The sequence below is a fragment of the Artemia sp. Qi Xiang Cuo genome, chromosome 4 (genome assembly GCF_049724085.1).
Source record: "Artemia sp. Qi Xiang Cuo chromosome 4, ASM4972408v1, whole genome shotgun sequence".
In the NCBI taxonomy this organism is placed as follows: Eukaryota; Metazoa; Arthropoda; class Branchiopoda; order Anostraca; family Artemiidae; genus Artemia; species Artemia sp. Qi Xiang Cuo.
In genome coordinates, this window is record NC_142797.1 from 75,452,328 (window position 1) to 75,463,937 (window position 11,610).

The following is an 11,610-nucleotide window of genomic DNA, read 5'->3' on the forward strand; positions in this document are numbered from 1 at the left end:
CAAAATAGGAACTATAGATAATATTGAAGTATTAGAAAGAAAAAATAACAAATATAAGCTATTGGGAAAAAATGCCTCTTTCCTATTAAACCCAAAGAGGAACTTTATAATAGTATATGCTTTAACTTAATATTTTGTTTTCTTTTCTAGCCATGAAAACTACCGATGTTCCTTCTACAACAGAGGTTCCTACCACAACCGTAATCTCTACAGTGACTCAATCTTCTACAGTGACTCCTTCAACAAATTACCCTACCACCACATCTCAGCCCTCCACCACAACTTACCTTCCCACCTTCCCAACTTTTCTTCCCACCACATCTGAGTCTTCCACAGCAACTTACTTTCCCACTACAACTCACCCAACTTACCCTTCAGATCCTGCTTGTTTTTATCTCTCGCTATGCAGTACCACAACCTATCCTCCAACTGAAACCTACACTCCCTCCACAGATTACCTTCCAACCACAACTTTACCAACCACCACAACTTACCCTCCTACCACAACTTACCCTCCAACCTCATCTCAACCTTCCACCCCAAGTTACCCTCCTACTACAACTTACCCTAGGACAACAACTTGCGTACCCACTTTATTACCCTTTCCAGGTGCTTGCTATTATCCTTCCACAACATTTCAACCTTCTACCACAACTTATATTTCCACTACTTCTGATCCTCCTACTGAAATCTACCCTCCCCCCACAACTTACCCTCCAACCACAACTTATCCTACCACCACAACTTACCCTCCCACCTCAACTTACCCTTCCACAATACCTCCAGCCCCCAATACCCCTCAGCCTCCCAAACTTATATACTTACTTCCCCAACTAAGCTTATCAGAAATACTCGGACTCCTAAAACCAATAAGCCTCCAAACACTGTTAAGCTTATTGTCACAACTTAACCCCCAACAACAAGCCAGTCTCCACCCTCAACTTGGTTCCCAACCACTTTTCATTGTCCCACAACAAATCAGTCTTCCAACACAAATCAACGTCCAGCCACCACTCAGTGTCTTACCGCAACTTAGCCTTATGCAACAGCTAGGTCTTATACCATATCTCAGCTTCCCAAGACAAAATAAAATTCGACCACGATTGAACCTTATGGCGCATCACCCTCCCCCTAGAATTCAATTCCTAAAAAAATATCAATCTTCTACTGCAACTTGGCTTCAAACCCCAATTGAATAAACTTTTTCTTCTTGGAATACATATTTGAATACAGGAAATTTTGAAATAATTATGATATGGACGTTCCTTTTGCAAAGCCTGATTAGCAAAATAGGTCTTATTTTCTAGGGGTAAGTTTTTTTTTTAACTTTCCGTCTATTTAAAAATTGGATTACCAATTTTTTGCTTTACAGAATAGATATCCAAGTGGCAAATTTAAGTTGAAATAAATTATTTAATTTTCTGTACCACATTTTAATTTAAGGCTCCTTCCAATCCTTTTTTCTTATAAATTATGAATTTGAAGATTTCGGCATGAAAATACAAGTGTTTCTTTGCTTTGAACTAAAGTGCTCGTTTGTGTTTTATTCTATATGTTTTTTTCCTTTTTCCCGGGTAGATTTCCTTTTTCACTTTGATTGCCAAAGAAACTACTCGCATATTTGAATATGAAACTAATAACATGAAATACTGTAAAAATCGTTTTGGATCTTGTCACTTCAATTTCAAATACTTTATTCTGTTTCAGTAAAAATTCGCTTTTTGTAAGGGCAGCTACTTTACTTAAAATACATATCCCTGATTTGTGTAGATTGAAGAATTTTCTGTACAAGATCGTCAATGTTCTATTCTTTGAGTAATTAAGTTTCAATTTTTATGCTTAGACCTGGGAAAGGATATTTAACTACGTTATTCAGTTACTAAATAAAAAGATCATGTTTTGTCTTTAAAGTAAAGAGTAGAGCTATGTCGTGAGTAGAGCAAAAAAAACTAACATAAATTATAATGAATTATGAGCTAAAACTTAAAAGTTAAACTTAATACAGAATGAAATTAAATTGTACAAAAAATGAAACTGGAATTCCACTCAAACACAAAACGAAATGAAATTACTAGATATATGAACTGGAAAGCTGCCCCCTTGTACCTCAATTATAGGTAAGAAAACAGATATTAAAAGACAGATATTAAAGTTAAAAGGAATAGATATGATACTTAATAGAAAATGAAACCAATAATGAACTTATAATAATAAAAAAAAGATCAATTCAAATTCAAAACGAACAGAAAATTGCAAGACATATGAACTGGGAAGTTGTCCCCGTTTTACGCTGATTAATTCGCGAGTGTCATTCGCGCTCTAGGGAAAGCAATATATATTTTAAGTAATTTTTCTTTGATCATTCTAACACTTAGAAATAACTAAATAATGAAATCTCTCTAAATTAATGAGATTATATTACGAAAAAGATTAATTTACAAATAAAATTGTTTTTTTTTAACATTTATATTTTCTTTTGCGTGATCTTGCTTGTTTTTGGAAGTTAAGTTTTAATTAATAACTCTATTTCATAAGTAATTTAAAAAATAATTTTATTTTTATTTTTTATAATGTGTTAGAGGTAATTAATTGGTTAAAAAAAGCAAAGGAAATAGAGGCAAAAGAACTGTTTTCCTACTTTAGAAATTTAGATAAACATGCGCTTGAACAAGATCGTAACAGCAATAACAACGCAAAAAAAAACAATTAACATCCGAGGGCTAATCAGTGTTTACAAAAAATGGGGTATCCCTTCGCTTTTATTTTGTTTTAAAAATTCTAAACTCTGTTTTATTGAAAACAATATGCATTTTGAACAGTTTAGTTTTTATAGGGACATTTCTAATATTTGTTTCGGGGAGAGAGAAGGCGTTTTTGGGGAATGGGTTATTAAAAAAATACAATTTGCAACAAATTTAGCTTATATGAATTTATGTAGTTATAATTTTTAAAGCATATTAAGCTTTTGGGCATGGTGGGGGGGGGGAAGGGGTAACAGTATTAACAACGCAAAAAAACAATTAAAGTCCGAGGGCTAATCAGTGTTTACAACAATTGGGGTATCCCTTCGCTTTTATTTCGTTTTAAAAATTCTAAACTCTATTTTATTGAAAAAAATATGCGTTTTGAACAGTTTAGTTTTTATAGGGACATTTCTAATGTTTGTTTGGGGGAGAGAGAATGCTTTTTTGGGGAAAGGGTGCTTAAAAAAATACAAGTTGCATCAAAATTAGCTTATATGAATTTATGTAGTTATAATTTTTAAAGCATATTAAGCTTTTGGGCATGGTGGGGGGGGAAGGGGTAACAGTATTAACAACGCAAAAAAACAATTAACGTCCGAGGGCTAATCAGTGTTTACAACAATTGGGGTATCCCTTCGCTTTTATTTCGTTTTAAAAATTCTAAACTCTATTTTATTTAAAAAAATATGCGTTTTGAACAGGTTAGTTTTTATAGGGACATTTATAATGTTTGTTTGGGGGAGAGAGAATGCTTTTTTGGGGAAAGGGTGCTTAAAAAAATACAAGTTGCATCAAAATTAGCTTATATGTATTTATGTAGTTATAATTTTTAAAGCATATTAAGCTTTTGGGCATGGTGGGGGGGGGGAAGGGGTAACAGTATTAACAACGCAAAAAAACAATTAAAGTCCGAGGGCTAATCAGTGTTTACAACAATTGGGGTATCCCTTCGCTTTTATTTCGTTTTAAAAATTCTAAACTCTATTTTATTGAAAACAATATGCGTTTTGAACAGTTTAGTTTTTATAGGGACATTTCTAATATTTGTTTCGGGGAGAGAGAAGGCGTTTTTGGGGAAAGAGTTCTTAAAAAAATACAAGTTGCATCAAAATTAGCTTATATGAATTTATGTAGTTATAATTTTTAAAGCATATTAAGCTTTTGGGCATGGTGGGGGGGGGGAAGGGGTAACAGTATTAACAACGCAAAAAAACAATTAAAGTCCGAGGGCTAATCAGTGTTTACAACAATTGGGGTATCCCTTCGCTTTTATTTCGTTTTAAAAATTCTAAACTCTATTTTATTGAAAACAATATGCGTTTTGAACAGTTTAGTTTTTATAGGGACATTTCTAATGTTTGTTTGGGGGAGAGAGAATGCTTTTTTGGGGAAAGGGTTCTTAAAAAAATACAAGTTGCATCAAAATTAGCTTATATGAATTTATGTAGTTATAATTTTTAAAGCATATTAAGCTTTTGGGCATGGTGGGGGGGGGGAAAGGGGTAACAGTATTAACAACGCAAAAAAACAATTAACGTCCGAGGGCTAATCAGTGTTTACAACAATGGGGGGATCCCTTCGCTTTTATTTCGTTTTAAAAATTCTAAACTCTATTTTATTTAAAACAATATGCGTTTTGAACAGTTTAGTTTTTATAGTGACAGTTCTAATGTGTGTTTGGGGGAGAGAGAATGCTTTTTTGGGGAAAGAGTGCTTAAAAAAATACAAGTTGCATCAAAATTAGCTTATATGTATTTATGTAGTTATAATTTTTAAAGCAGATTAAGCTTTTGGGCATGGGGGGGGGGAGCTACAGTCTGATAACACCCTTCACTTTGGATAAAGACTTAAGCTTTAATTTGAAAACATATATTTTGATAAAAATATTTTGATTAAATTGAAAACATACATTTTTTTTGGCTTTTGATAATACGTAAATGAAACTCGTGCTGTGATTGGGTTACAGAGGGATATAATTCAGACTTCTCAGTTCACATATCCAGTAAATTTTGTTCGTTTTTACATTGAGCTGAATATTAGTTTTTTTTTTATATATTATAAGTTGATTATTGTTTTCATATTTTATTAAGTCTAATATATCTGTTTCTTTTAACTTTAATCTATGTTTTTTAATGTACATTTTCTTAACTATAATTGGGTCACATGGGAGATGGCTTCCCAGTTTATATATTTTGTAATTTCTGTTCATTTTGAGTTTGAGTTGAATATCAGCTTCATTTTTGGTGCATTACAAGTTACGTTTAATTTTTAGTCCATTGTTCATTATAATTTCTGTTAATTTTTTCTCTTTTTTGGCTCTGCTTAAGACATAGCTTCTTATTGTTTATTGTTGTTGTTAATTCTTATATCCTTTTCTTCTAACATCTGTTGTCATTGCTCATTTTAATTTCTGTTAGTTGTTTTTACTCTGCTCAATACATTGCTTCGCACATTTAATAAAGCCTTGACATTATTCTTGGTTAAAAAGTTATTAATGGTATAGACATTATTCTTGGTTAAAAGTTATTCTTGGTTAAAAAGTTGTTGAAGATGTTTGTTTCAGAAGCAGAAATTTAAGCACGAAATATATTTCTTTGAAAAGCTTGAAACACTACTAATTTTTGCCCACCAATACTACGTCGTATTGTCTTCTGTAAGATCCACTTTATAGTTTGAAAAGCTGCTTTTTCAAGCTTCCATTTTTTTTAATTGGAAAAATAATGCCTTTACTTTGACTGTAATTGGTCAATAAGCATTTTATGCTTGAAAATTGAAAATTAGGGAGGTTTCTGAAACCAAATCTGCAGAACGCTAATAAGGTAAAACTTTATACAAAATGGCATACTGAATTTGAGGTTTCTGAATTTAGTTTCCGCTCATATCCCGCTTACTCTAAATTAAATAAAAAAATAGTTTTTTTTAACTGAAAGTAAGGAGCGACATTAAAACTTAAAACGAGCAGAAATTATTCCATATATGAAAGGGGCTGTCCCCTCCTCAACGCCTCGCTCTTTGCGCTAAGGTTAAACTCTTTCTCACAACTTTTTTTTAAACAATAAAAAACTTTAGCGTAAAGAGCGAGGGGTTGCGGAGGGGACAGCCCCTTTCATATACGGAATAAATTCTGTTCGTCTTACGTTTTAATGTCGCTGCTTACTTTCAGTTAAAAAAAACTTGGTTTTTCATTTAATTTTTGAAATTTTTTGAATTAATGCAGGTATTTCATTTTACTTTTATTTGGTTAAATGGCTTTCTCGAAAGTTGTTTAATTTGATTTACGAACGTTTTTATTAGTAGTAAATATACGTAACCTACGAATTAACTTACGTAACGAACTTCTATATTCATATATTTTTATATTCAATACCTCGCTCTTTACGCTAAAGTTCGAATTTTTTCCCAATTCTTAAAAAATTACCCCTTAATCACAAAAGCCGTTAATTAGAATAAATAGCTCTTATGAAAGTACTAAAAAAACATTTGGCTTAAAAAGCGAGATATTGACTAGGGGGCGGACCAAATCATATTACTAATAATTTCTATTCGTTTGAAGTTTGATGTTGCTCCTTACTATCAGTTGAAAAACTTTTTTTTATTTAATTTCTGGTTCGTTTTTTAAATAATGCCGAGAAATCCGACGCCACCTTCATAGCAATGTCTCTTACCCCATGAAAACTTCCTCCATGGAAAGATTCTCCCATATAACTTCAGACCCCCCCCCTACAACCAGAACAAATCCCCCCGGAAAACGTCTGTATACTTCCAAATAACCAATACTATATTTAAACATTGGGTAAAGGTCATAACTTTCACCCCTTCCCCAGGGAACTTTGGGAGATTAAGTCATCCTAAAAGACATAGTTATTATATTTTTGACCATGCTGAGCAAAATGGCTGTCTTAAAATTCTGATCTGGTGACTTTGGGAAAAAAATGAGCGTGGGAGGGGGCCTAGTTGCCCTCCATTTTTTTGATCACTTGAACAGAACACTAGAACTTTTAATTTTCGTTCGAATGAGTCCTCCTACGATATTTTTGGACCGCTGGGTCATTACGATCACACCTGAGAAAAAACCAAATAAACAAAAAAACAAAAACAAATAAACACGCGTCCGTGATCTTTTTTCTGGCAAAAAATATAAAATTCCACATTTTTGCAGATAGGAGCTTGAAACCTCTACTGTAAGGTTATGTGATATGCTGAATCTGATGGTGTAATTTTCATTAAGGTTCTATAATTTTTAATGGGTGTTTCCCCCTTTGTTCGAAAATAAGGCAAATTTTCTCAGTCGCGTAAATTTTGAAGGATAGGACTAAACTTGATGAAACTTATATATTTGATGTCAGCATTAAAATCTGATTCCTTTGATTTATCTATTGGTATCAAAATTCCGTTTTTTAGAGTTTCAGTTACTATTGAGCCGGGTCGCTCATTACTTACGGTTCACTACCACGAACTGTTTGATAATACAGCAACTTTAAAAGCTAATAACAAAGTTCTATTTCAATGATTGTTATGTTTTTTCCGAACATTATTACTTAGTTAATTATAAATATCAGAATAAATTAATATATAATTGACTTGGTATATTTAAATAGAGAGAAAGTTACTTTCAATTAGTGATACAGTTTTGTAACTTCATCTGGTTTTGAATGAAGCTGTACATGATGTGTCTTTCTTGTTTTGTTTGTTTGTTAGTTTCAGAACTAAGATACAATAGAGAATTTGGAATTGGAATCACTGATCTTTGGTTAAATTATTTGAGCAAGACTTTGGACTTGTGTTAGGTTTAGACTGAAAGAGCAAAATTATCTATGAATAAATTCTACATGATAGGCTTTAGTATGTTTAGTTAAACAGAATCTTGAACCTCATCAACTTAAAAAGCTATTTCATCTGTACAATGAAATAATTACCATGATTATTTTAAATATGTTACATTGTAAACTCAAATCCTGAACATGCAGATCAAAACTTTCAAGTCTTACTAATCTATTAAAAAGCTTTATTTAATCGACTTAATAGCTTTATTTGGAAATAAAAATTATCTTTAAGTTCTTGTAGATTCACAAATTACTTGACAACACTGAGCCTCTTATTTATTGATTTACAAAGGAGCAATATATCGTGAGCATACAGAATAGTGCAAAAGATCAGAGACCAAAAATATAAACGGAAGACTTTCACCTTATTTTACATCACTACCATCATTTAAGGTTACCGTAAAAGAATAAGGTGAGCATAATAACGTATAATGATATTTCAAAAACATCCCTACTGTTCAACTTCAGGAATTACGAACGGCATGCAAAATTGATGCTTATTGCTTCGTTAGTTTTGAATTAGTTAATAATTCTGACTGAAGTGTATCTTGGGCATGTGAGAGCCAGCTGAATTTCACTTATTCAATTGATGTTTAAGCTGGCAGTACATGTATAAGTGGAGATTGTTATTTTTCTTCGCAATCAATTCCGAGGGGTTAACAACTTGGCATTTTGAGGGACACCTGGAGGCATGAGGCATGGAGGCAAGCCTCCGGAGGCACACCGGAGGCATATTCCAAAGGGTGCAATATGTAAATATATACAGCTTGCCTGTTATTCGGTATCTGTCGAATATTTTAGCACCTTCAAAAATGATCTTTTAAAACTTGGAAAATATCATTTACGGGTTTATTTTGCAAGGAAAAGAACCCCCAAGACTGAAAACAACTGATATGTACCTAAAGAAGAAGAACGGAGGACTGCAAGTTGTTAATATCCATGCAAAAACTAGGTAACCCTACGATGGCACTGATGGTGTCACTTTTTCCTCTTACACATGCAGCGTTGCCACCAGCTCAAAAATAAAATTCCGATTTTTCTTCAAAAAAAATCCCGGAACGCGGTTTTTAAGTTATACAACATAGGGCTGCGCGGTGATGACGTAAAAAGCAAGGTGCAAAATTCAAAGTACCGTGAAACGTGGTTTCTAGTTGTAACTAACAACTGACTGTCAATATTTCTAGTATTATTTCGACGTGAAAACGTTCTGGTGGATTAGTAGGATCTACGACAAATATTTTAGGCCAAAACAATTCGCCAAAGTTCCGAAAAAACGTGTCTACGCATCCACGTTTCATCGTTATTTGAATTTCCCGCCCAAGAATTGACGTCACGCTTCGCAACCCTATTCAATATGGCTTGGCCAGCGGTAAAAGCTGCCTTTTATCACGTCTTCACACGTCCCTTTCCCTTTTATCATACCTGCTTTTCTGTTTAGTGGCTGTGCCAAGACGCACCCTTGGATCTCGGATTCTTAATTGTACTAACAAAAAAAAGGAATCTGCTGCTTTGACACGAAAGAATCCGGAAGAAACACAGATCCCTTTTTCCCGATTGTACTTAGAATCCAACTCTCTTGGTATTTAACCCAGGCCTTTGGGTATTTGAAGAGAAAACTGTAAAGCAACGGTCAGAAAAACTATTACTACCGAGCTATTAGTAAAAAGCTAAAAGTAAAGCAACAAGCTAAAATAAATAACTAGTTTCTCATATATGTATTGGTACATTTCAGTAATCATCTTGATAATCACAGCTCAAATGACAACCCAAGAGCCTGGACAAATAAGTTTAAGTAAATCAAACTAAGCTTGATTAGCCCAAATATAAACACCGAGTCTTCCACTACTAGGTCTTCTACTGAGCTGTAAATTTTAAAGTTGTAAGAGAAAGCCTTTTGGAAAACCACCTTTAAAATTCGAATTCGGGTTGGTGAAAATTGAAGGATATGAATTTTAAGAAATTGAAGTAAAAATGCCACCGGAACAGCGTCTCCTAGAGGGGGAAGGACACCCTGGAATAGGGGGGGCAATAGATAGTTGGCAAGAAAAAGTTAAGTTGTTGTTTGCCTTCATGTCCGTTAACAAATTGACTGTCTCACACTAATTTGTTTTTTTTGAAGTTTAGTACATATAATAATGTATATAGTTGTAATAATTATATGTTTCTGCATTGTAATATCACAGATTGGAGAGGAGGAGGGGAGAAAAAAAATAACAACTATTCCTGAAAAATGTTAAATAAAATTCCTTCTGTTGACACACGGAACATGGCAATGTTGGTGGATATGGTCTAAAGGTCAGTTTTGGGTTTAGGTGCCATTTTTAACATGATGATTGCGATGCTGATGAGACATCAAAAAAGTGGAACCTTTTCTTCTGGATAAATGAATTCAGCTTTGCGAAGACGTCTGAGTCAAAGCCAAAGACAATGTTGGTGCCAATTTCCATAGAAACGGGTTCTGCTGAATGCATGATATACAGGCAGGAGTCGCAGTAATCCTGGTGTACCAATGCGGCAGTTAATGTGAGATCAGCATTCAGCCGGAACGACTGGCACAGAATTTCTATGTCGTCAGGGAACGGCATCGCCATATTCTGCGTGTCAACAGAGGGGCCTCTTCACCCAGACAAGTAGCCAAATCTGTATGACCCGCCCAACTAATACTCTCATTCCCCTGCCAACCGGTCTGTAGACGCATCATTCACCGATACGCAATTCCGATTTCCCACCAACCTCTGCATTGGTTTATGGCGACTCACGTAGTCCTACTCATCGGCTCTGGACCATCACCCGTTTTAATCGGTCACTACTCAGCTTCTCAGAGCTTTCCCTCAGAAGACACAACAGCGTGGATTTTTTTTATTGGTGTTATGGAGCCGTCAGAAGTCTTGACAAGATAAAACCTAGAATTCTTCATGTTCGTCACAGGCTCACTAACCCAATTTCTCTCAACTTGGTGTTCCACACAGTGAACAATCACCGGCAAATCTTCAAAGAGGCCGTCACTTTCCGAGCCCGATTCAGTGTCAGTCGCGGAAGCCTTTTCCTGCTTATCGGACAGAGTATTTTCCTCTGAGTCATCGTCTGAGTCACTGTCGTGAAGTACAGAAAGGTGAACATTCGGTACTTGGTGACCGAAAGCAGAAAGTATGTCGTCGGGTATCAAGGCTTTCATTATTCGCTGGCTTTCAATACGAGCTCGCCCTAGCTCGAGCTTGATTTCATCATCCCCGGGCAAAGAAAAATTGGAACTGACAGACACAACACCAATGGATCTAACTCGCTTGGCCTTGGGCTAGGACAACTGTTCATTAGAATATTGACCTTCAAAATCCGTTATACTTTCATATCGACGAATTCGATGTAGAAGTTGGAGGAAGGAAAAGTTTATTACAGTATTGTAAGTGCTGGTTTGAGACCGCGTCTTCCTAAAAAAAAATCTTCACACGGTTGGCTATTCATGTCGGAGAGTTTGAAAAGACGTTCGAGCCCAAGCCGTTTGAATCGATGAATGAGAAGCATTAGGGAATGAATATTTATCTCTAGGCAATGGTAAAGGTTTGTGGTAATAAAATTCTCGTTTCAGCATAATGTCCACTTTTTAGGACCCAGGATATTAAATGTCGAACGCAGTAAACAACACGACCAAGTAAAGATAACCTTTCAAGAGGAGAAATTTTGCCGTCATAAAAAACGTGCTGTACGCTTTGCATAAGCCAAAGATAAAACTGTGTTCCTTCGCTTCCAGGAACACGCTGTCTCAGGTGTGCCGGAAGCTCGGAGGCACAGCTGGAGGCACGAAGAAACGAACACCTGCGACAGTCAGTTATTAGCCCCTCGATCAAGTCTTGTAACCAATAATGGTTTAACCATGTACATGATGCGTCTTTCTTGCTTTTGTTAAGTTGTAAAGATGTCTGAAAATTCTGAAGATTCTGTTCCAAATTTTCTCCCATTAGTCGAAAGGAAAATCAAGTATCTTTGTTGAAAAGGGCCATTACAAATATGAGCCAAAGTTGAGGCTGGACCATTAATTGGATCAA

The 11,610-nt window shown here is 34.9% G+C and overlaps 1 protein-coding gene across 1 annotated transcript in view; it reads left to right on the forward strand.

Moving 5' to 3' along the window:
• Positions 1-5,629, forward strand: part of LOC148953439 (uncharacterized) — a 135,051-nt gene extending 129,422 nt beyond the window's left edge. Inside the window, exon 7 of the mRNA XM_089087961.1 lies at positions 151-5,629. Coding sequence (XP_088944087.1) covers positions 151-1,199 — 1,049 coding nt within the window. The 3' untranslated portion in view covers positions 1,200-5,629. The remainder of the gene's footprint in view (positions 1-150) is intronic.
• Positions 5,630-11,610: the final 5,981 nt, after the last annotated feature.